Source organism: Pseudonaja textilis, chromosome 2 (assembly GCF_049901715.1).
Source record: "Pseudonaja textilis isolate UNSWEBS1 chromosome 2, rPseTex1.2, whole genome shotgun sequence".
Classification (NCBI taxonomy): Eukaryota; Metazoa; Chordata; class Lepidosauria; order Squamata; family Elapidae; genus Pseudonaja; species Pseudonaja textilis.
The window spans coordinates 102,255,021-102,282,515 of record NC_141991.1 but is presented as its reverse complement, the minus strand read 5'-3'; the positions used below and the strand labels follow the sequence as shown (position 1 = coordinate 102,282,515).

Below are 27,495 nucleotides of genomic sequence, written 5' to 3'. Positions count from 1 at the left end.
TACTCATAACCAAGTCCTCCAGCTTACAAAATTCCCATAAAGCACATGCCAATTGCCTCTTTTGCCTTCTGTAGAGATAGGCAGGCATTTCTAATATGGTGTTTGCTTCTCTGTGTGCCAGAGAAATGGTAATATATTTGTTGATGACAAAACCAACAGGTGCCAAGGCTGTTGGGTACTGAAGCTATTTGGCTCTTTGCCTGTAGTAACACAGTAGATATATTGTATGTCTGTAGCTTTGTGTGTTTCTGTGTTCTTTTGAGCAATGGGATAACCCAGTTGAAATACATAAACTCCAGAGGGATTAAATATGTTTTCTTTCTTTTACAGTTCAGAATTTTACAGTTTCTTTTTTGGGGGATTCTCAGATTGCTTAATGATTTGTTCCCTCCTTTTTTGCCCAGATGTGTGTAATGGCTGTATTTGAACCTTACTAGGTTTAGTAATTTTATTACTCAACATATGGTATACTCCTTAATTCCCCCCCCCCCCTCCATTGTATCAGTCTTTTGCTTTAGGGGGCCAGTAAAACATGATGGGAGTCTTACTTTAATTGGATTTCATGAATTTAACCTTTAATCTTTTTTTGTCCAGTTTCAAGGTAGCAGGACTTAAGTTTCATTTTAACTGTATTTGAAAAAAAAATATTGTCAAGAAGCTATTTAGATATGGCTATCACAATTTTAATGTGGTTTTCAGATGCCATAACCTTTGAATTAAGTGCAACAGTTTTCCTGTTTAAATACAGTAGTTTATGAGTTTATTATAATTGACTATGACATACAACCATTGCCAAAATATAGACAGCATTTTTGAAAAATATGTTTAAAGATTGTTTTTTAACCAAACTAATAATAAGCTAGAGTCAGTCCCTTAAAAGAGCAAAGGCCAATTCCTAGATTATTTTCTCCCCTGTATTTCCAACTTTTTTCCTTATCCCTCTAGTTAGAGACTGAGTAAGGCATAAAACAAATGAGCTATGTAAGAAGGACCAGTAATGAGCAGGGTTCCATTTTGCATATCTTTGTTAACAGTTTTATACTTGGTAGGCAACTACAAAACATATTCTCAAGCCACTTTGTAAATTTAAAGAGACCATAGCTTATCCCTTATCACATATCACTCTGAATAAAAACTAAATCCTAATATGGTTTAACACGGAGGCCCCCAACTATTTGGGCACCAGGAGCCGGTTCCATGAAGAAAGGTTTTTCTGTGGACCAGAGTGGGTGTGGTTTCGGTGCTGCCTGCATCCCATAGATGGGACTTCACTTGTGTGCACAGCCCGGTTTCTGGTATGTCACAGCCCACTGCCAGTCCACAGACAAGGGGTTGTGGGCCCCTGATTTAGTGAAAATGTTATACCATGCTCTCCTTGATATTTATAACTTAGTGTCTATATCACATCAGGATCACAAACTAATCTTCTTGCCCTGAAGATTATTCCCACTGGTGCCATAATTCTGGATGTTCTTGAATTTGATTAAGAGGAAATCTATTAACAGTGATTCATTCCATGGAATGTATATCCTTTATACTCAGGATTTCTACATGGTATTTTTGAATGTCGTCTTTAGCTCTTCATAATCACTCTGTTTTTATCTATCTGATTCCTCCTTCATAATCACTTTGGTTTTCATCAGCTGGACTCAGATGTTATGTGGACCAGTGATTTTCATAATAGCAATCTATTTGAAATATTCTTTTTAATCGTATATCCTTTCTACATTCCAGTTGAGATTGAGTTCCCATATCACATGTGTTGTCCCCAGCTCAATGCTCTTTACAAAGAGTGTTATTTTTTTGGTCCAGTATCTAATCTCAACTTTGAAGGGAAGATAATTGAGAAGATGGTTGCACAGTAATTTCAGAAGCCCTTCAAAGAGGTGAAATATCTGAATCACACTATGAATATGACACAGAAACATCATTGGATAATCTCTGGCAAGGGTAGAACAAAAATTATGCATCTTATGCATCCATTCTTGCTCTACTTAACTTCTCCACAGAGCTTTCAAAACCATTAAGCATGGAATAGCTCTGAGGATTGGGGATAGATAGCAGTGTTATGCTGGTTCACCTCCTTCCTCCATGGTCCAGGGCAGTGATTGGGGAGGAGACATCTAGTCCTTGGTCTCTACTCTGTGAGATGCCACACAGTTCAGTACTTTTCTCTCTTTTTGTTTAACATCTACACGAGACTGCTAGGTGAACTAATTTGTTGTCATGGGGTGGAATATCATCAGTATGTTGATGACACCCTATTATTCTATCCTTGATGAATTTAGCAGTGCTATGAATGTTGTATCCTGGAAGCTATGAGAGTCTGGATGGGGAAAAAAATCTCAACCCTAGCAAGACTGAGTGGTTTTTGGGATTGGGGGCCTTCAGGTTCTAGGAATATGCCATTTTATGTTAGATGAGGGGTACGACCCCAGAGAAACCCAGTATGCAATTTGGAGGTCCTCTTACACTTATGACTCTTGCTCAAAGAGCAAGTGGCAGAGATAGCTAGAAGAGCCTTTGCATCTGCCTTAAGGGTGAAGCCTGTTCCTACCCTCCTAACCTTCCATAAGCGCCTGAAATCCTGGCTCTGCCATCTGGCTTGGGGTCAGTGGGGAGTATCACACTGGAGGTGGTTGATGGACCAATAGCAGTTCCCACCTCACCCGTGCGGCTTCCTTCTCCATCCTTTAATTATAATTTGTATTTTAATTTCTAATTAATGTTATTAGAAATATTTTTTATTGCTTTTTTTTGCATTCCACCCAGAATGGGTGAAGGTGGGCAACAAACAAATTTAATAAAGAAATACCTAAAATAAATAAATGGCCCCTATAGACCCAAGAGAACTGAGAAAGAAAAATGTTCCTAACGTGTTTTAGATTAAAAAATTATTTCCCCATGCTTTTGCCTTCTGAATTAAATCAACTGCTTCTGAGTGTGCAAATTAAGAAACTATAGTACAAACCATCCTTCCAAACCTAGATTAAAAATTATGTTTTGATGCAAGTTCAAATTCCTAGCTATACCGAGAACATATGCACCAAGACAAATGCCTTGTGTGTCCAATCACACTTGGCCAATAAAGAATTCTATTCTATTCTATTCTATTCTATTCTATTCTATTCTATTCTATTCTATTCTATTCTATTCTATTCTTCTATTCTATTCTATGTTGAGTAGAATGAATGGAGTGCTTAAGGGATAGTTGCTGTTTTACTCACAATTCTGGATGAACATTATAGGTTCAGAATTGTTAGAATATAGCCTGCTACAGACTTATTTTCATTTCAGTAATATAACATTCAACAAAACATTGACTGTGCGCATTAAAACTATATTTTCCCATAAGAAAAACTATGCCATACAATGACATTTTTGTGATCATTTTGTTGTTCTTTACCAGTACTTTCATATTACATGATAAAAAAAACAAATTATAATTTAATAATTATAATAACAATAAGTTGTTGGCCCAATTTTTTGAAAATAAACTATTTGAAAATAAACACTTAATTTGTCTACATTACAGAGGCATTGTGTCTTAAATAATTCAGTAGAAAGTCTGAAGAACTTTTAATTCTAATAGCATTTCTGAAGTGTGTGTATACCCATCTGTCTTCTCAGTTTGAATAGTCACATAATTTTACTTTGCTACTAGCATATCTTTTGTATTTCCTCTATGAAATTGGGATAATTAACACCCTGCAAGGATACTCAAAACTAATTTTAGTGGTGCTTTATGTTGCTTAGAAGATGTGAAAAATTGTTAATGTATGCCAGTGCCTTTATTTAAAGAATAACATGTTTAACTCTAGCATAGTGTGGATCATTTAGTAGCCTCCATGAATTGTAGATTGTGAATGCTAGAAAAATTAACTGTACAAAGTATTTAAGTTATTTAACATATTTATATCTTTCAGCACAAAGCTTTCCACAGACACCTTACAACTAGATTCATTAGTTATTGCAAAACATGCTTTCAATGATTGATACCTCAATCTAACTTTAGTGTTTCCAGTCCAAACTCTAATGACTATTAGCCATTCAAGCCATACTTTTCATTTATTATTTAGATAAAGATGTGCCTGCTTATAAAATTTTGTTATGAAACAAAATGAAGGGGCTATTAATTTGAAGCTAAGTAGTGTTCAGATTTATCAATTTTATTCAGATAGGAGTCTATCAGGGTTGTAAAGCAGACTAGGAATTAAAAACCACCACCATCAGCAGCAGCAGCAGAAGGCAATAGCAAACCACTTCGGTACAGTACTGTTGGCAAGGAATCTGCATAGCCATATCTGGAATGGAATTTTATTTGATGGACTAAACTTTACTTCCATTTAGGTGTGGTTTACACTTTTTTTCAAAGCCCTTCAGATGGATTCAAGGCAGTAATTTAGCAGGGTCATAGAAGTTTTCTGAACACAGTCAAAAGCTCAACAACAGTGACTGAGAAAAGAAAGGAGAATTTACGGAGTGTTGATTTTTGTGGTATATGTCTTTAAAGTTAGTCGATCAATTATTTCTGGCTATGCTATCTGGAATTTTTTACACAATCGTCTGACATTAAATAACTATTTAAAAAGCAATTTGTATTTTATAAACCTCATTAAGCTTATATAAAAGTAGAACCTGTAGTTATTAGAAACATTATGTATTTTCAGTCCTGAAATTAGATAAGATTTTAAACCTTATAAAAATATTTCTATGCCTTGAGCAATAGCATATATTTTTGTTCATCTAAGTTTTCAATATAAATTCAATTTATTTAAGCTGTTTAGAATTAACCCACCTAGTTTCTCTGCTTAACAATATGTTTATTGTTAAAAATAGAAAAAGAAAAGCTATGTACGCCCTCAGATTACTGTAATTCTGCCAGTAAAAAATTTGAAACATAATCCAAGTGAAAAGCAACACTGGTCATTATTAATATTTAGAGTAGCTAAGAGCAAACAGAGTGGATAAAATGGTCCAATAAATCCAAGGCAGCAATCTCTATTTCTTAAAAACAATAATCAAAAGAAACCACAATCTTACTTTAAAATACTCAGAAAAATTAATATCACAAGGAGAGTCTCAAATCATATTTTTAGCATATGAGAACTTATGTGCAGAGCAGACCCACAGTTTAATGGATAATGTTGCTTGACAACTATTTTACATTACTCAGATGGTTTTGAAAAATAATGTATTTTTGAATTATTCCTCAAAACTATTATAAATACTTTAAAATTGAGGATTCACGCAACATGGTCAATGCTGATGCCTCATTGGTAGAGGAGTTGAACATCTTCTTTGCCCTCCACGAGGCAAAAAGACCAGACCACATAGCCTCTGCCTGCCAGCCTTCTGATTTCCAGCCACTCACCCTATACGAACCTCAGGTGTGAGCTGCACTGAAGGCTGTGAATCCCAGTAAAGCTGCAGGTCCAGATGGGGTGCTGGGGATAGTGGTAAAGACTTGTGCTATCAATTAGCAGGGGTCCCAACAAAGTTCTTTAACATCTCCCTGCAAATGGCCTGTGTTCCATCATGTTTGAAAACAGCCACTATTTGCCCAGTCCCCAAGAATACAGCAATTAACGGTCTAAATGACTACAGACCTATCACATTAACATTAATAGTGATGAAATGGTTCTCCAACATCTTAGAGCATACCTCCCACCAGACTTTGACAAATATCAGTTTGCCTACGGAGGAACAGGTTGACAGACAATGCCGTAGCTACTGCCTTACATATTGTAGTGAGCCATCTGGAGAAATCCGGAAACTATGTCAGGATGCTTTTCATTGACTAAAGCTCAGCCTTCAATACTATCCTGCTGAGCATCCTTATCGAAAAGCTGACTGACTTGGATTTTCCCTCTTCCATCTCCGACTAGATCAAAGACTTTCTGAGGGACCGACCACAAACAGTGAGGGCTGGGTCTGTCACATCCACCTCCCTGACACTTAGCACTGGCTCCCCACAGAACTGTGTGCTCAGTCCTACCTGTACTCACTGTACACACATGATGTGTATCATCTGACCCATCTACTGTGACCATTAAGTTCTCAGATGATACTACTATATTGGGTCTTATTACAGGTGGAAACAAAACAGCATTCAGGGGGGAGGTTCGAAAATTATCCTCATGGTGCTAAGAAAACAACCTGCAGCTAAACATCAGCAAGACAAAGGAGATGGTGTTAGACTTCTGGAAGAAGAGAGAGGAACCCACCCCACTTTACATTGAGGGGGGCTATGTGAAAAGAGTTTCTTCCTTTAAATTCCTGGGACACTACCTCAGTGAAGATCTTACATGGAAAATCAACACAACCCAGGTGGCCAGAAAGGCCCAACAGAGGTTGAAAAACAGTTTCTATCCATGGGCGGTCAGACTTCTGAATGGAAAATAACACAGACTTGCGGGGGCGGCGTGTTATACAACAAGGTCACATAGTGTAATAAAATTGGGACTGGGTTAGGGACTTCTGTCCTCACTGTAAGTTGTGTCAGGGGGGAGGGTGCATGAAGGGAGGCTCAGCCAATCTCATTGTACACATGTTGTACTCTGACAACAAAAGTAATAATAACACAATTCCTAGTATCACACAAATGTACACTCAAGTCCACCCTACTAGTTCCTTCTATGGTAGTAATGCAAAATGGAGAAAAGCAGGGAAAACAGTGGACAAATAAAGGCAGAGAAAAGAATAGGAAATATAGAAAAAACTAATGTACATCAATACCATTTACTGTACATCTTCCATCCTTGAAAAACAATTTTGCCTCTACCTCATTTTCACATAGGATACATATATCATATTTTCTTCTTTAAGCTTCTCACCTCTCTTTGAACATCTTGTCAACATCATTTCTCCACAACTTTCTCTATCATTCCTTTCCCCTTAACCTTTCCACTTTCCTATATTGGTTTTACAAAGCTGACTTTATTATGTGACCACCCTGCTTCTTTTTTTCTTTCATTCACACACTTCTTAGTCTTTTTTTTTAGTCCACTTTCATTCAGCATTCTTTTTTGGAAGGATGGGGATGTTATCTCACGCACACACACTTCTTTAGTGTTACATTTCCAATGCATCTACTCTCAGGTCCAAATAACAATGTGCCAAAAGAATGCTCTTAAACATAGCTATTTTTGCTTTTCGACAAACATTCATTCCTTACCAAAGGCCAGAGATAAACTTTCTTCTCCTTTCTACCAATATTTGCATGACTTCAATTTTCTGTATTTGCATGACTTCAATTTTCCTGTCTTTAGTAAACATTCTACCAAAGTACACACATTTATCAACCTGCTCTGCTTTTCATCATTTATAACCTGCAGTTTTTCATTCTGTTTTCCATGTCAGTCATAACTATCTTGGAGATTCATTTTAAATTAATTTGTGGAGCCATTGTTCTTGCTAAATAAAGGACAGTGTTTGTTCTATGCTAAAAGAAATCATCAATTTTCTGAAAAATGCTTTGAAATCCGTTGTATGGTATTAAGTGTAAGTTTTATTATATTTTGCTATATCATTAGGATTTCACCTAACTTTGAATATGCTGTAATTATTTTATTTATTTATTTATTTTAAAAAGCCATACTTTTTTTTTAACCTTCTCAATTGGAAGGATGTTTTGATAAACTTTTTGCATATTCCACATACCCATCAATTATATGTCATTTTTGAGGTATCTCTTACTTTTATGTTTGAATACAAGTGTTAAAGGCAGAATATACAATAATGCAAAGTACTTGAATCAGGTAATACTTGAATCAGAGGCTTGTTTCAGTATCTTAACAGGAAATACTATCTAATCTGCTTTAAGAATAAAGCAAAGCCTGGGTGCACTATAACCTCTCATCCTCCAAAATGTTCCTTAAACAGAAAAGCTTTGTGAATGTTACTTGATTATATAACTGACTTAACCTACATACTCACATGTAAACTAATTCTAAACTGATCCTTATAAGCATATGCTTGTTAATATGTCTAGAACCTATTTCATTTAGATCATTTATACATAATGTTGTATATTTTGGGTAAGAACTACAGCAAAGCTTTAGCATTTAATTGGAAGAATACTGAGTTAATATTTTACCACTTTGACTGGGGACAGCCTTCTACTTGAGAAGATCAAATAATTGCAGGTTTTTGTGTAAATATTATACACAGGCTGTGGCTATTTAGTTTTTAGTTCAAGTGAAAGCCTGAGCAACCTACCGTCTATGGTATTCTCAGTTTAGCGTACCTTAAATGCATGTTGAACTTGTTTTTAATTTGAAGGCTAATTTGAAGTGGAAAATAATGAAGAAATTTATAAATAGCAATTAGTTGCATTGAATTCGTTTTTAGCTGCTTACAAATTTTAATAAAGATCAATTTCTAATCCCATTGGTTCTGCTTTATGTTCATATATTGAGGACAGGCAAGTGTTAGGTGCAGTTTCTGAAATCAAACATTCTCTACTATTCCTACTCCCAAAAGACTTCTGAGATTTTCCTTTGATGAAATTGTATAGGATGTTTTCAAGATTTGCTCAGTCTGTGTTGTAGACTTTTGTTTCCCATAATAATTAGTCAAAACACAAAAAATAATCTTAAAAATATATAGGTGGAAAGTGATCTTTAAGCTATCAAAAATAATAAAAAGTATAGATCTCCTTTGAATCCTATCACTTGATGGACATCTTTATGCAGCTTTTTTCCCCTACAAGAAAATTAGTTTTGTCGTTTCCTTTTGTCTGCAAAATTGATCCTTCTGATGAATTCCAAACAAGATCTAAACCCATTTAGTATAGCAAACATGTGCTGTCTATATATTTTGTCAAAGGCTTTTCAGCATCTAAAGACAGAATTACAAATAGATCTTTTACTTTTTATTGAAGCATAGTAAATATACCAGTAATTCAGGGGTCTTCAAACTTGACAGTTTTAAGACTTGTGGACTTCAACTCCAGTCACGTTACTCAGGAATTCTGGGAGTTGAAGTCCATAAGTCTTAAACTTGCCAAGTTTGAAGACCCTTGCACTAATCTAATATTATCTGCTGCTTGCCTGGTTTTTATAAACTCTTTTTGATAATTCTTAATAATGAACAATATCACTTACTGTAATCAAGTTGATAGCTATTAATTCATGATTGCTGTTAAGTTTTTTTCATCAACGTTAATCAGCAAGATTGGACAATAATTAGCACATTGTGTATGATCTTTACCTGATTCTAGTGTAATTGCAATATAAGTGCCTCTGATAATATTCCCTTATCAAGTATCTCACCATTTAATTTTTTAAAGGGAAGCAACTTCTTAGACTTAGCCAGAAATGAGACAAGGATAAGATTTTGTTCCTCTCATGTTAGAATTCAGGATTATCTAATGAAATGAGTTATGGGAGATCTAGAACAAAGAGAGTATTCACACAGTGCTTAAATACAGAATACTGTAGGTTGGGCATCTTTTGGAAATGATTTGGAAGAAGGCCTTTGGAATATGCAAGAGTGCCATTTCTGCACCTCCAGCAGCATTTTTTTTTTCAAATTTGCATAGAACATGAGCTGTTTTAAATGAGTGCTGCACTTGAGCGTTCCAGATTCCAAAACATGTTTACCAAATTATATTCAAAGGATGCACAGCCATAAAAATCAATATTACTATAAGACATTAATTTGAATAACTTTAAACTATAATTATACAGTATAGTGGAACATAGAGCATTAGTTTTTCCGTATATCTTTTTTTGTAAAAGCTGTATATTACAATTTTATCCTTTCTTTTTTTACCCTTGCTAACCAACATGACCAGGAAGCTACTGTTGTCCAGCTTGTTTAATTCCCCTGTTGGCTTCAATATTAATCACAGTAGAAAGAGAAAGCCATAGTAATTAAATCTTTGATCTGATTCAGAACAGTTTTTCTTATATTCTTATTGTACTATAGATTCACTTCTTTCATTAGCAAATAAGTTATGAAACTTTTACATATGTCACAATTATTTTTCATTTTGCTCTTTCCTCTGTATTTTTTTTTCTCTGCTTCACTGAATATAGATATATAAGAATTATTTTCTTTTTAGAGTGACTCACCAAAGACATTTAATAGCCAATAAAAAAGAAAAATGTGGCAGTGTCTTAAGTTGTCCCATAACCTATTCGTGAGTCATGACCTACCATCTGAAAACCACTGAGCAAGAGAGCTCTTTAATCTGGCTCTAAATCCGATTGATACTCAAGCATCAGTTTTATATTTGTATGTAAAATCTAACATTTTCACACAGTCCTAATTCTTTCATAAACATGATAAGTGAAGGCCAGTTCAGAAGAAAACTGATGAGAAACATATGATTGTTCGTAACATTAAACAATAAAATAGCAGTTGACCTCACACTTTTAGAACCACAAAATGCAATTAGGTTGTCAATTCAATGAAAGCTATGTAATGGGAATGATCTTTAACAGAAGTTTACCCACAAGTCATATTTAATGTGGTTTTTCTCAACATCATGATTTAAATATTTATTTCTATTGATTTCAAAAGTTCCGTATACTCTTAATATCACAGCCAAGTTATGAGAGTTAATGGTACTCTATCACTGTAGATTTAATTCTCTGTATATCCTCCTGCTGTTGAAATTGCCAGAATTGTAGGAAAGGTAATATTCTCCATCAGTCAAATGAAATGATGCATTCAGACTTCCTGAGAAAACAGCTTTTTTAAGCAGCTAAAATATTTATTTATCCAGGGTTCATCTTACAGGTTTTTTTTTTCCAAAAACAAGCAAAACTCTCAAGTCTTGACCCCTGCTTAGAACTAGATACAAATGACATTTGAAATACATTTTTAAGGAAAAGTAAAGGGGTACTTTTGCCCCCAGACATCTGGGGAAAGTACAGAAAATCTGATAACTGATCCCTTACTGACATTATTTGGATCTGAAGTGGTTGTATACACTTTTTCTTAGATACTGTCTATTTATAAAAATTACTGTTAAATATCGCAGAAAGACAAATTGAGGAAACACATTAGGAACTAGGTTTAACATATAGTATCTTACAGACTTTTCTCTCACTCACTATACCCACCTAGAGAAAATGGAACAATGATACTGGATAGTCCCAAGGAATATGCTACTTTTAATTCCTGGACCTAAACCTTTAGCAGCTGAATTATTTAAAAAGCCAAATTGTATTTTCTGCATTACAAAACAAAATATTGAGTACTTTAATGTGTCGAAATATAACAAAGATGTGCTAGATTAGGTTTAGACCCATTTAATCTAGCATTTTTGTTCCCAATCCTTCTTTGGAGACAGGAATATTCTCAAAATATCTGATGTTTAAATTCATCCTTAACTAAACCTAAAAACAAACAGTGATTTGGAACAATTGATAGCCATATCCTCTGTGAATTCCCTATTAGAGAAATGCAAATTGGTGGCTATCATTTTATTTGATAGTAAAGATACGTAAATATTTCTCTTTTCCTTCTCAATAGCTTATCATTCAACTACACTGGAATGCTTCTTTTATTGTGGACACATTCCATGTATTTGTGAATAACAAAATATTTTCTCGGTGTGACTAGTTGGAGATGTGAGGGTCAAAATTATTGATAATGGAATAACCATGACATAGAAATCTATCTGTCTGTGTCTGTCAATCTAATCTATTTAATTTAATCTTTTTCCCAGTAGAATAATCTAATAAAAACAGTAAAAACTTCATAAAACTCAAAACAATTATACCTATTGTCTAAATATTGATAGTTTGTTATGATTCCTTAAAATAGTCTCTACTGAAAGTTTTTATTACTACTAACAATATTCTTTTTTACTGAACTATGAAATATTAAACACCACTCCTGTCAGAGGTGGTATTTAGCAGGTTCTGACCAGTTCTGGAGAACCGGTAGCGGAAATTTTGAGTAGTTCAGAGAACCGGCAAATACCACTTCTGACTGGCCCCACCCCTATCTATTCTCTGCCTCCTGAGTCCCAGCTGATTGGATGGGTCTTCTTTAGTTGTCCTGCACAGGAGAACAGAGCTAGAAAACAGGTTGGTGGGGTGGAAAGGGAATGGGATTTTGCAGTAATCTTCCCCCTGGAGTGGGGAGGGAATGGAGATTTTACAGTATCCATCCCCGCCACCTTCACCAAGCCATGCCCACCAAGCTATGCCATGCCCACAGAACTGGTAGTAAAGAAAATGAATCCCACCACTGAGTCCTATCCAATTAAAATTATTTTTTCAATGATTGCTCTTTTTACTGTCTAAGAAAAAAAGGTCCAGATACTTTAATACTTTTTCATTGCCAGTGCATTTTTTTGCCATTTTTTTTCTTGATTCCCTCCCTGTATCTAGTTGGCATCAGTTTAAAAGAATGTTACAATTCCTGCATTGATTTGCTTGTCTGTCCCACTTGAAAGATAATGAATTGTCGGTACTTCCGGTTTGATCTTCTTCAGCGACAGACCGAAACCTCATCTCTGCGAGGCTTCAATCCGTGCTCACTGTTGGAGTGCCCCGAGCTGGCTGGTTTTGGGGCTAAGCCAGCCCGTAAAGGTGGTGAAGAGGGGGGAGACTGCCAGCAGGGTTGAGGAGAGCCGCATCTCTCCTCCCCAGCTGGCCATTACTCCCTTTCCTGAAGGCGGTTGCAGCGGTGGTCAGAAATGGCCACCACAAAGAAGAACTTGACTGGAAAAGAATGTGCAGGAGGAAGATAAGAAGAGAAAGATTTGGTTGACCGGGTCAAGCAGCAAAAGCAACAAATAAGGTACCCTGGAATTGAAACTGTTAAAAAACAATAAAATTGTTCCCTAAGAAGATTTTTAAGCTGCGAAGGAGAGAGAAAAGGGAAAAGATTTGGTTTTCTCCTTTTCCTATACTGACAGCTAAGAGACTTAAGCAAGAAATTGGAAAAAAATCCACTTTGGCATCAATAAGCATTTAATGCTGAAAATAAAAAGTCAAAGGGATAATAAAGATTTCTGGTTAATTAAAAGCTTTTGAAAACAGGACAGAAGAGAAAAAGAATAAAAGGGTAGGATCTGGAAGGGAGGAGACTGCCTGGAATTAAAAAAGAACTTACAGCAAAATCTCAACAAGACTTCCAAAAAATACATTCTAACTGAAATATCGCAACAAAAACCCCAGGAAGAGAAAGTTGAAAAAGAAATAAGAAGATATAACTTGGGACTATCTGGATTACTTGATGATTTCTGGATTCTTGGCTATTGTTTTGAATGACTAAAATCAATCGGGTGGTTGTTTAAAACTGTTTAAAATGGCTCCACTTTTAGAAGAACTGAAAATGGAACTTAAAAAGTACAAAGAAGATGCACAAGAAGGGAGAGGTTCTTTTGGCTTTGTATTTCAGTTTTTAGAAATGGAGATTTGGAATTATGAGAAAGAACAAGAAATGCCTGCAGAACAAGAAGATTACGACAAAGAAGAAGCCATCTTTAACGAACAAGTAATCTTAGATGGGGGGAAAAAGGAAAGGGGGAAAAGAGAATAGAAAGTTTAAGATTGGGAAAAACAACTCCCCCCCCAAAAAAAGAGTGAAAAATAAGTATAAAATCAGAAAGCAACAGAAGAGGGAAATGCAGAAGAGAGAATTAGAACTAGAGAGACAAGGGGGTAAAAAGGGGAGAAAGAAAATGAGAGGGAAGAAAGAAAGGAAAAGAAGTTATAAAGGACAGAAGCAAAAGATAGAGAAACAGGGCCTATTTAGAGATAATGGGTGAAAACTTAATGGAAAAAAGGGATTCTGCAAAGGTACATAAGATAGTATGGTTATATTAGAAGCAGAAATAATTTTAGAAAATATGAAACAATGTATGATTAAAATGTCTGATAAAATAGCTATCGTAATTCAGTTGAATGCTTATCAATAAATAAATGTAACAAAAGGTATATTTAATGATTTATAAAACGTATGTGAAGAGAAATAAGGGAAAAATTAATTATGGAGATTATATGTGTTTTTAAGGAAGTATGATATTTAATTGAAAAGTGTTAAAGATGTTAAGATTTTAATGATTATTAATGATAGAACTGAACTGGAATGGAATGAGGGATTATAATTGAATATATTTACAATCTTTCTTTTTTAAAAGAATATAGTGTGTATTATAAGAATGTACCAAGCAGAATTCGATTGGAAGTTATGTATTATGTATTATACTGAAGGTCATAACCTTAAGGTATATATTGAAGTTTAAATAAGAGTTGAATGGATGTAATTAAAAGATATAAAGGTGTCATACTCCAATTAGTAACTACAGGAGAAAATTTGTTTAATGAGAAAAGATAATATGAAATTGAAACAGAATAGACAAAAGTATAAATATAATGATTTGAATTGAGATGAGATAATCAAAATAAAATTGAGAAAATTAAAAGAGGGGAAAACTATATAGAAAATGTAAAATAGTATAAGATATGGAATAGAATACAAAAAGGAGCATGAAATTGAGTTTTGTGTCTATATAAGAAGTTCAACCCAGGACCATGCTATTTTCAAAAAAGATGTTTTACTTGTATTTTGTGTGTGAAAACCCAAATAAAACTTTATTTTTTTAAAAAAGGAAGAAAGATAATGAATTGTCATAGAAAATTATTTGTTAGCAGTGACCAAAAGCATAGCATGAGCTAGCTGATACCTTACTTATTTTCTTCTGTCAGCAACATTCACCGATTGTGAATGCAAGCCTTACCTTTTGCCGCTTTCAGACAACAGAAATTTCTTTTATGATTAAGGTTTTCTGTTATAGAAACAGTCACAAGGTCACCCTTGAAATTCATATGAATAATTTCATAAAAAGGATTGATACCTACTGAAACCTGTTGCTAATTATTTTATATTGCTTTCATGAATAAATAAAAAAGATAGACATTTTTGTTTCCCTAGATTTTGCTTTAATAGCTACGGACATGTTTTCTTTGCAAAATGGATTCACAGGATTATATTAGGCTGAGCTGCCATGGAGTGGAAAAAGATTCTCTTTAGTAGCAGTAGCATTTGCTAGAATAACTGACTCTTGACTGGGTAACAGAGACCTCAAATTTTGGTGATCTTAAATTGTTACACTATTAATCTTTAAAACAAATAACTTGCAATTAACAATGATTGTGCACTGTTATTTAAAAATTATGCAGAAGGAAGAAGGGTGTTTTTATGGAAGAATTGTCAGATTTGTCAAAAGCTTTGAAGGGAATGGATTTTGGGGGGCTTACTTTCAAAGTTTTTGTTCATGCAGTTCCCCTGTCCTTTAAGGAAATGTAGGAAAAGTTACATATAAAATAATATTGCACTATCTCAGTTGTACCTTGATTTTTTTTTGCATGAAGACCAAGCAGATGCAAAAATAATTCATACTTTCAACAGCTTGAATGCCTCTTAAAATTGTTTTCTTTTTTTTTCTTTTGTAGTTCTTTGAGGTTCCTTTTGATGCAAATATGAACAGGACAAAAAACAGACCTCTAGTACAAGGACAGATCAGGTAAGATTGCACATATGCTTTCTTTAAGCAGAAATGTTGCTGTATGTATTTCCCCCATTTTAAATCTTTCTTTGTGCTTAGTTAAATAAAGAATTAAAAGCATGGAAAGAAATCATTTTGAATGCTTTGATGATTCTGACACTTACAATGCCACCTAGAAAATACACCAACTTGCCTTCATCATGTTCATATGTTGTATAAGGACCATTATAGATATGCTTATTAAGAGTTACAGACTTCAACATTTTTGTATAAAAATAAACAAACATCAGAAGCCAAATGCTGATCCTACTGGGACTTGAAGATTTCCAGAAAAGCTAAAGCCTCCTGCATTAAATCTTAAAAGAAACTTACCTTACCTAACACAAGTAAATAGGCTTATGCTCTTTAAATATTTGGATACAAACCACATAATACCTGATCACTGATTTATGATATTCTAGTAGAATAGAAGCACAATAAGTTTAATACTGCCAGTGACATAATCACAGGGGATTTACATTATTAAAATGATTCAAGAGCCCTGGTAGTTTCGGAAATAAATAATATATAATTGTGATTGCCATGAATTAAGTATAACATTTTGGGGCCAAAATGTACGCATACACAATTATTCAAAAGTAACATAAAGCATTAATATTACAATTATGAATAAGTGCTGTACCATATCACAGCAGTTGGAACTAACTGAGAATGTGCTATTTCCTGTAGCTGTTGAACATGTTAGCCCTGCATTCTGTTGTGCTCTGTGAGCTTGGTGGTTTTCTTGCAGACATTTCATTACCATACACTGTGATCTAACTAACATCATAAGGTTGATGATGTTACCTAGTTTGGTAATGAAATATCTGCAAGAAAGCCACCAAGTTCAAAGAGCACCAAGGACCCCACAATTTAACCTTGAACTACAAATATTTGCTTCTATTGGTACCTGCATTCACTTCCTACCTCAAATCTTAATTGTATCATTTTATACATATTACATTTAATGATAGAGAACTTTTTAAACTTTCCATTTAAAATAGTACAGCTCTGTAAATGAAGTGTGACTTCTGTGAAAAAACTTAGATAGCTGAATGTATATCAAAACTTGTTCATATCTTTCTCTAAAGACCTTGAGAATATGCTGCTAAATACTATATATGAAATATTGTTATCCTTTTATAAATCATTTTAACACTTTTTGCCAAGATTTTACAAAAAAATAATTCTTAAATATGTCTCATCTTTTGTGCATACACTTTTCTTTGTGTATACATATAAATAAAAAGCCAAGGTCCCAGGAGGCTTCTGTTTGAACATAAAGCAACCTTGATTTCTGCTTGTGTGTCTGTTCAGTTTCTTAAAGGATTCAGTTCCAAGTTCTAGGGGGATGGAGAATGCTGCACCTTATTTGCAAACTTTAAACTAAAGCCCTTATTCATAAACTATTCAACAAACAATTTTCAGATAGCATTTCCATGATTTGTGCCAAGGATTATTTATAACAAAATTATGTTTTCCCTTAGGCATCTATGAACAGTTGGTCCTATTTATTTCTGTGTTTTATCCATCATCTTTGGAGGATTGAAGAAAAGTGATGGATGAAATTACATGAAAATTGAAACAAAATAGTAAAGCAAGCCCTGGGGGTAAACTCACCCTCACTGTAAATAGAGTACTTTAGTAAACTTGTTCTGATTTGTTCTGTGAGGTGGTGCTAATTATAGATTTCTAAGTTCAGTTAATTTTATTTTAAAAACATCAGGAGGAAAATTTTAAAGAGAACATCTGTTGAGCACACAGTAAGCCAAAAATTGAGCCCAGTCAAAATTCAGTGAAATTCAGTGAAATGAATCACTCTACCCTTTGAATTTGGTTAGGTAACTATATATGAAATAAAATTCCTCCTTTCTCATTCCCAGAAAAAATTAAAAGGTTTTTTTTTCTGATCTGAATTACGTTCACAGTAACTCACACAGGCAATCCAGTGCTTGCATGTGTTTCCTACAGAAAAATGTTCTAAAATACATTAAGGGACAGAGCTCTCAATTGCTAAAGCACATATATAAAATACCTGTTTCCCCACATTATTTAGATGAAATTGGAAGGATTTGAAAGAAACACCATTTGGCCAAAATCATATATTTTTTTAAAAAAAGAAACTATATATTGTATTTAAATTGTCCTCTTTACCCTGCATGTTGTAATCATTGCCTGGAGGTGGTGGGGTGGTCCCAAGCATGTATTTATAGTATTTAATGATCTTTCAAATGTACATAGTTTAAATGATAAATTCCTATAGATATCATGTTAGTTCAACTGCCACTATTTCTTCAGCTGACCAAAAGTATGCTTAGCACAAGATCCATCTTATTGTGGGGTGCTGTCCTAATGTTTGAAATCGTCGTCATCATCATCATCATCATCATCATCATCATCATCACAGTCAGCCAGATGTTCAGACTGGGTTTGGTATTTTTGTCTACCTATTGAGTACTTACTCAATAGGCAAATCAATACTGAGTCCTTACTCAATAGGCAATAGGCAAATCTGGATTTTTGATGGTATCATCATCATCATCATCATCACATTTCTTCTACAGTTAACACTGAAGGCAAATCAAAACTACATAGAGATAGTTGTATTTGAAAAGTTGGTATGGTGTATTCTGGGAATCATTCCAAACATGTTTGGGGCATGTATAAGGAATTTTGCATGCCTTCAAAGCATTGTTGGTGGGGGCGGTGTTGTGATACATTTGACTTTCATCAAGATTAATGATGGGCTAGTTTATTCTTGTTCTTTTAGTTTAACTTTTTGATGATGTAAATACAGAGACAACTATTGAGAAAATGTTTTGAAGTCTATTGATTTTACATAGCGTACTAAACTGTGCAATTTTCGCTGATCAAAATACTTTAAGATTCATGAATGTATAGATCATCTTTTGATAGCCTTCTCAAATATATATATATATATATATATATATATATATATATATATATATATTGCTGTCTTCAGATCAATAGAGGGTGAGGTTTTCACTATGAAGCCCTGTTAGCAATGACTCACTTTCCCTTCATTTCACATGTTCATATGCCTCTCTTCTCTCACATCCTATCAAAATTTTTAGACAAAAACAGCTTATTTCCATCTGTTCTGATTTTATGCTTGATGCATAAATGGATGCATCTTGATTGAATCAATAGGCTCAGTTAGATGCCTACTCTCTACAACTATTAAATTCATTGGATTTTTAAATTATTTGTGAAGATTATTATGCAATCCAGCTTCAATTATTTTGTTTTTTTATATAATAGAGCTATAATGGACCAAACTTTGTAACTATTTGAGATTTAATGTTAATTGTTTGTTTGTTTGTTTGTTTGTTTAGAATATAGCTGCTTTTTTGACATAGCCATGACAAATATTATGTAGACTAAATATGAGATAACATTGGGCCACATTTCCCTGTCATGGTAAGCTATAATTTGGGAAAGAGATCTTATTAATTGTTCCAACCAGAAATTGCCCCAAGGCTAAGGAAATTGTTCAAGTTATTTATTCTTCTACAGCTTGTGAAATGAGTCACTGTAAGCATGAGTTTTGGCACAACTCCACCACATGACATCAAGGAAGCCAGTCGGATGTAGCAGTTACAAATGTGATCCTTATGAAAGCATTACACTTCTAATTATTATTAGGATAGTAATTCCATCACTTCTGACTGAGTGACAAAGAAACATTTATATTTGCTAGGCATATTTTATCCTCAAGTAGTTTTGACAATGTATCATAGACATTTGATAGTTTGTTAAAGTAATTCCATTCAGCACCCAATCTCAACTTACCATCTTGGTAAATTTTCTTTCCACTATGCATATTATCCTCTGAAAAACTAGGGCTGTGAGTTTGTATGACATGATAAGATTCAAATCTATCTAAATAAAGTGCAACTCAACTTTCCCTTATGTGTTTTTCAAAGTTTTTTTTTTAGACTTTTACCATTGAATTTGCATGGCACTTGAAACATAGGAACCCCAAAGGATTTCCTATAGACCTACTTTATGCTCCTTATGTTTTTCTTATTGCTTGCCAGGCCTAGTACCTCTTTTAATTTATGCTTAAATTGCTTTTAAGATATCACTGTTGGCTTTCTGTGAAATTACTATTTTGTTCTACTCTATGGAGACAAATAAATTGTTTGGCATTTGTAGTTTAGATCCCACCACTACTTTGTAGTTAATTATTTTCCCTGATTCAAAAGAAGCAAAAGTTTTGTTTCATGAACCAGACTTAGTGTTAAGTTGTTACTTGTTATTTTTTCATCCTCATCACTTTATCCTCTATGTATTGTTTATAGATTGGCTACACCTATCATGGTTGCTTTCCAATAACAGGGCCCAGACCACTGCCTCAAAATTCCAAATGTGTTCACTTGACTTGAAAAAGTTGGGAATCCTACACTCCTCATAAAGATACTTGGAAAAAAACACCCAATTTATAATCTGCTATTATGTTGATTTTTAAAAAAATTAAAAATTCTGTACTTTTATGAGATTTCTCAGTGATAAGAAAATTAAAAATGAATAACTTGGATACCAGACTGTTTTAAGCAGGGATTATTTCAAGGCTACATTATGGATCATAATAAGATATTTTCCTAAAGTTAATTTGCTATATTTATTCTTCATATAAATATAAAAGCTATGAGTCCAAAGTAAGCTTTCTTATTTTAGCATTTTCTGCTGCTATCATGAAAATAATCAAAATGCAGACATTTATTTGTATGTTATTTTGTCATTACATGATTAATATAATGAAAACATGAACTTGAGATGGCAGGTTGGAACTTCCAGTGAGGATTAACAGCAGTCTAGTCCATCTCAGAGGTGTAGAGATGACATCACAGTTTGATTGGCACCCGGCAGCCAGCATTGGATGTCAAACATTCTCCAGAGGAAGCATGAAATTAATCAATTTATGTTTAGCTAAATTGTGCACTATTCTGTAAGTCTCCCTATGTTGTCTAATAGCATAAGCCAAAGATTTCCGACAAATATCAGAAAGCACGAGTGAACGTGGATATCCTTGTCTAATCCCTCTAAATAATGGAAGTGGCAGAAAACAAGCGACTGATCTTTATTTTAGATGTGGGAAACTCCTATACTATCTTCATCTATTTTATAAATTTCAAAGGGAATACAAACCTGTCAAACAGAGCAAACATACACTGTCTATATATTTCATCAAAGACTTTTCAATGTCTAATGACAGGGTTACAGATTTGTCATGGTTTTCATTCAATTTTTTAAAAAAATCTACAACTCACCTAATATTGTTTGCTGCTTCCCTAGTTTTTATAAACCAGCTTGATGGTTCTTAATAATGAGTGGTAACACTTGCTATAATCTATTTGCTAGCATTGCTAAGAACTTTGTCAAGAATAATCAATAAGATTGGTTAATATAAAAAATTGACAAAATTTATTCAATTAGAAAAAGACACTGATTAATTTTAGTGATGGTTAGAAGGCCCTTTCTGATTTCCTGCATGAAACCGTAAAACATGAGATTATGATATATGGGTTTGATGATTAGAAAAAAGAGTAGATAGTAGAAAAATGAAAGCTATGTTGTAATCTTAGAGTGAAATGTTAATGTAAATTTATAAGATCTGCTGTAAAAGAAAATCAGATGTCATTCCTTTATTGGTTTTTCTTTCTGCACTTTTGGCTTTGCCTTTTCTTTTATACTTTACTTTTTTCCCTCCTTTCTATCATAATTACAGTACTACTTTGGTCTTTCTAGTTTAAAAAAAACAATCTAATAAACTTATATAAAAGAGAGAGAGAGATTGAGATGGCATGTTAACTCTTCAAACAATTCAAGCACCTCCTGAACCCAGCAGTAATCAGTAATGGCTTTTCTGATATCTGTTTTAAAAAATGTTATTCAGAACAGTGTCCTTAAATCCCTGTCTGCAAGAATTTTGGTTCAAGTACTGACATGGAATCAAGCAAGGTAACACCCATATCATAAATAGAAGCCAATCAAATTTCCATAATTTAAGTGAAAATACACTGCCAAACTGATACAGGTTTCTACAATACCCAAGGGCAGTATACTAAATTAATGGTGAAAAATAGTCTATGTGGCATATTCATTCTGTCCTCCAGAACAAAATAATGAGGTGGAAAACTGTTGCTCCTGTTTCCCAGCACCTGCCAAATGAGGCAAAAGCCTTCCCTTGACTAATGGAAGAGCTGATTCTGTTCCATAAAGTACAGTGAGGTTTTTTTTCAAGCCCAGCTCTACTTCTTTGTACATGCCTCTCGGTCTTCTCTCTTACTTTGGCCTTATGTTTTCTTCTTCAGAGATTTTCTCTTTTTTTCAACAGAAGGACATTGACAAATTCTGTATTTTATTCCCTCAATCTTGTCAAGAAAATTGCAAGGATTTGTCCAGGCAGTCACCAGGAGTCAATAATGTCTTGAAGGCACCAAAAAATAATACCTATCTGACCATAGCTTTTAGTATAGAAAATCTTAGTACATATTGGCCTTGAACTAAGGGCCAATAGAAGTTCTTTTAGGGTAATTATCAGATTACCAAACAGCTTAGCCCCTTAGAAAATACTGATGTAGGCATAAATATCTATTTTCTTCAGCTTCAGTATTCTGCTTCACAGTTAAAGCAAGGCCTCTGAAAGTAATCCAACTCTCATATATTTTAGCCTTCTCAAAAGGTTGAGATCTAATCATGTTTTATTGTCTAATGTTAAATGTTATTTGTGTTTCTGAATAAAAACAGATGCACAAACAAAAGCATGTATTGTGGCATGTAACCTTTTGTATTAAATAATTAACATGCCAAATATCTCATTCTTCGTTGGGCAGTTCATTGCAGGTGCTACTTGCATGGCATGACAGACCTCTCTTATCATATGAATAATGTCTGCCGTTATTACACTAATACAAATGGAGCAATCTCAACTGCTAAACTTCACCTCTTATTCATTTCAAGTCATTGGGATATACCTGGCACTGCCAGATACTTAAGCACAATTCATAGAGGATTTTCAAATGTCACTTGTCCCATAAATATCTGTTGGTGAGTAACAAATATTTTTGTTTAATTTCATGCTTGTTAAAGAGAGAGGGAGTGCTTCCTTTTAAAATGGCATAGTTGCAAGACATAGTTGCATACTGCAAGAGACAATGCAGCAGTGTTTTCTTCAAATGTTTATCCTGGACATTTGTAATTTTTATAAAATTAAGTATATTCCACCCTGCTGAGTTTCTTTTCTTTTATACGTTTTCTCTCAAAAATAGGAAGCTGACATCAGCTGAACATGGTAAATCAAAAATTTAATAAGGTAGCTTTATATTTTGACATGTACAACTACTTGTGAAAATATTCCCCTGGCATTCTAAGCTGTGGGATATTTATTCACTTCTCTCATTTAGGTAGTTGCGTAACAGTCAGTGAAAAGAAAATCCTTGGGCTAGAACATAGAAGATAAAACCCACATCAAAGGGTGGACTAATGGAATGTTATAATGCCTACTGTCTGGAACAGCAGTGGCTATTTAACACCACTGTCTGCAGATTACTTGGTACAATACAAGATCTGTATGCTTTTCTCAGATCAGAATTTATAATTCTGGTGTGTAAACTTGTGCTGTGCATTTAAAAAAATTCTGTGCAAAAATAAAACTTAATATGTGTAAAATGGCTTTACCTTAATGTTTAGAGATGTATATTCAGTGCACTGTTTCTCTTGGTATGCTCTCTGGAAAATGACTGCTGCAAGTTGGTAGGGACATTCCATTATAAGCAATTGCATGTGTTAAATGGAAATCCTATGGAAACATTTGACCCTCACACTTCGCTGCTTTTCAATTCAACTGTGAGGCCTTTGCCATGGTATTATTTATCAAGGCCTTTAATTGCATGTGGGACAGTTGATAAATTTAAGTGCATTGTGCATCATATCCAGTTAGGAAACATCCCAGATGCTCATATATAAGCCAGGAGTCATGGTGCATTTGAGTAAATAGCCCTCCATCTGCTTCTGAAGACCACTGCTGTGGAGTGATACACACTCCTAATGGAGTTGTCTTAGCCTAATGTGTCACAACACAGTAGGAGATAGAGCCTAACTATTTGAAGAAAGACAAGAATTGCATCCTATAATCTTTTTCACTGTGACCTCCAATATAAGTAAACTTTTGAGATTTATCATTTTTGCCATTTCAATTTTCTTGAAAACTAATGGAGGGAAACTTTCCCTTCAAAGCAGTCTTCAAAAGTAGAATCTTAGATTATAGTCCATTGTGATATTCAACTAAAAATTAGTTGTATGGTAGATATGTCTATATAAGATATTTGCTCGTTCACCTGGATAAATAGATGTCAGTAGGAAAATGTACACACATTACCTTTTTTTTCACCCAGATGCAACTATTGTAGTGTGAGATTGTTTATTAAGATGACTTAAACATTTTCTTCATTTGGGGAGATAGTGAACAGTATGAGAGTCTTTGAATTCTCACTCAAAATCCTGCCCAGTCACTACAATACCATTTATATACAGTATGAAATGTTTAAACACATGCCTCGTTTGGGCACTTTTGTGTAAGTAGGCATGGCAGAAAACTAAGAGAAGAGAAAGAAAAGAGTGAGAGAAGTAAGAGAGTAAGGAAATAGTATGTATAAAAAAAATAAAAAGAGAAACATTGGTGGCCCATTCAAAAAAAGTAAACTATTATTTCACAAGTAAGCAGAGAATTATGTATCTCTAAACAATAACTAATCATTTTATCTGTTGATACGTTATTGTTAAACAACATTTTAATTATTCATAAACTTCTGTTCCTATGAATAAATGTGATGGAATATATTTCTTAACTCCAAACAACATACTATATCAGAAGAAAAACCAGTAAGAGAGGAGATAATATTAGAACCTAATTTTATTATTACTAGGGTGGTACTGAGGTAGCAAGGTTTTAAACGTAGATAAACATTATGAAACTGCTTACTTTAAGATTTGCTGGCATAAAATTTTCTGTTACTGTGAAAAGCTAGTTTCTAAAATTCAAGGGAAAATCCAACATCAGATTTCCCTATCCTAAATGGAAACATGTATCTGACATTGGAGAGAGAAATTCAGAGAAAACTTCTGTAATGTTATACTAGAGGATATATTTGCATTATACAGTATGAAATAATATGATATGAGTTTCGGCAATTCACCATTAAAAGCATCAATCAAACAACTTTAAGAAAACTGGTTATGTGATTTTGTAAAAGATCCAGTAATGGTTTAAAAAATCTTAAGATAATGTGAATGAATATGATATGAATGAATATATTTGCTAAGAAAACATTGGTAGGTTAGCATAACAGTAGCTGTTACACTAGTAAAAATAAAATCAAGTCAAATTTCTTTATAGCGACAGAATCACAATAGAATACACCATGTCATAGGTAGCACAGTTATAAGTGATGAAAGTTTGAACCAAAAATCTACCTCTGAGGCATGAAATGTAACATTAGAGTCTCTCAAAATGTAGTTTTACATAACCATTTGTTTCATGGCAATCAATCTGAAAGTTGATCAATTTGAAAATCCCTTAAAATACATAGCCGTTTTTACAAAAGACTAAAAAGTACAAAGAGTTTCTTACCAAGTAAGCTTTTGGACATCAACATTCATTCTAATAATATTACTAAAATCAGTTCCTAATATAACAAAATGTGAAAATTTTTGTTTTCACCCACAATGTTACGGTGTTGTATGAATCAAGGCACCCCAGGGGCTGTGCTGTGGTTTGCAATGGAAGTTTATAGCCTAAGCTTTATGTGTGTCAAAACTCAGAGGAATGTTCATATCAGAAGAAGCAGGTCCCTCTGTTGAATTCTTAGATCTAAGATGCTCTAAATGGCTTCTTGGTGTTTTAATAGCCATTGGGAACTAGAGAGGAAGGCAACAGGCAGATAATTCTGTCAACATTAAGCAGAAATAAACTGATCTTCACTGAGCTTGGAAACTATCCTGGGTCAAGTCTACATTACACTTGGAAGGGAAAGAGTTTAAGAGAACTAGAGCTGGGGACAAAACTGGGGAGTTGACCCCCTGACAGCAAACAAATGCAAAGTGCTTCCTTCTGTTGTCAATAAATGTGCAAAGGTATGCCTATAAATCTGCCATGAGTAAAAAGAGACTTGACTTTTTGTTACGGAAATAACAAGCAAAAATGTGTATTTCTTAAAAATTAGAGACCAGAAAGCAACTGGATATACTGTATATTCTCAAAAATATCCATTTGGTTGGGTTAAATAATAAAATTTGTCTGAGAATAGATTGTCCTTATGGAGTCTATTAAATTTATTTACATTTGTATTTATACATTTTGCTTTAAGGCAATCCAATTCCCTGGCACTCTGGCTCTGTTTTTAATCTTGTAAGACTTTATCCTACCAACAGTGGCCCGTTATTCAACATGTGCCAAGTAGTTTCAAAAATGACACTACTCAGCAAGTCTATTACCAAACTGTCTCGGATGCTAAATGGCTTGCAACTCAAATTCTATTTGCAGTAAGTCACGTAAAAAGTGCATTTCTTCTGTAAATGGTTGAGTTTATTAGGCCTTTAAACAAGGGACAGCTTACATATTATCAACTTGGCAAGTCAGATACCAGGGTTTACACTTTAATTAGGCATTGCTAGCATAGTCATTGCTGCAGAGCTTGCATTCCAGAGACTAAGATATACAAAGAGTTCTCTCACCCATTTTATTGGAATCTACTTGATAAAAAAAAAATCACAGTTTATATTCTAATAATTTTTGCTGAAAGGGAGCCTATCTTGTTTATGGGATTTGTATATTCACTTCTATGCTGGTTTGCTTTACTTTAAATTTTTAATGATCTACTCAGTGTCTCTGCACAAATATTTAAAAGGATGAACACCTCTTGCAGAAAAGGTGATAATGTGCAAAAAACAGAAACCACTGAAACCTAAATGTAGGAAAGGTTACATAGGAAATAAACATTCTGCCATAAAAAATAATATTGAAGGAGATGGTGAAATCGTCACTCTAGATAAAAGTAATATATATTGTTACTATTTCTTATGCCATTCTTCAAATATGGTTTGGGATACTTAATAACTGAATGACAATAAATATATTCACTATCATTAGCTGTAATATTATATATTATTAGTTATGATATTGTTATCTAAGAGTAAGTAGGACCAGTATTTTATGGCAGAATCTCCCTGATTTGAACTCCAGCCATTCTTTCTATTTTTCATTTCTTTCTGCCTTTCCATTTCTTGGAATTCAGTCAAATAACCAACCCTATTGGATATGGATAGGATATAAGTAAGACATGCTATTAATACATAGTTTATTCTGCAAGTTGTGAATAAGAATTCATGTACATATGTACACATAGGAAGGTAGAGTTATGAAATTGATAGAGAATCTTAAAATCCTTCTCAGAATTATGTTGCCTTATAGAATGGAGTACCCCAACCTTTCCAGTTTTGTGGACTGGTGGCGGGGGGGAGAGAGGCAAATGGAGCGCACACATTCACCCATCACTCGCACAAGTGGAGATGTGTGTGCATGTGCTTGCCCAGCACTTCTGTGGCCCAGTTCAGAATGGCTCACGGCCTGAGAATTGAGGACCCTTGTTATAGAAAATCCTCTGAGCTGAAACTAACTGCAGGGGATGCTTAGATTACAGATAGTCCTCAGTTTACAAGCATTCATTTAGTGATTGTTCTAAAAATGTGACTTTTGTCCATTCTTCATGCTTATGACCACTGCAGCATCCCCATGGTCATGCGAGCACTGGGCAACTAGTATTTATTTATGACTGTTGCAGTGCGCCAGGATCCTGTGATCACCTTGTGACCATCTGACAAGCAGAATCAATATGAGAGACAGATTCACTTAAGAACCATGTTACTCATTTAACAACTGCAGTGATTCATTTAAT

General features: G+C 34.1%; 1 protein-coding gene across 10 annotated transcripts in view; it reads left to right on the top strand.

Moving 5' to 3' along the window:
• Positions 1-27,495, top strand: part of COX10 (cytochrome c oxidase assembly factor heme A:farnesyltransferase COX10) — a 111,267-nt gene that overhangs the window by 61,086 nt on the left and 22,686 nt on the right. For all 10 annotated transcript variants that reach the window (XM_087924753.1, XM_026702138.2, XM_087924751.1 and 7 more), the window contains one exon: positions 15,426-15,496. In XM_087924753.1, coding sequence (XP_087780879.1) covers positions 15,426-15,496 — 71 coding nt within the window. The remainder of the gene's footprint in view (positions 1-15,425; positions 15,497-27,495) is intronic.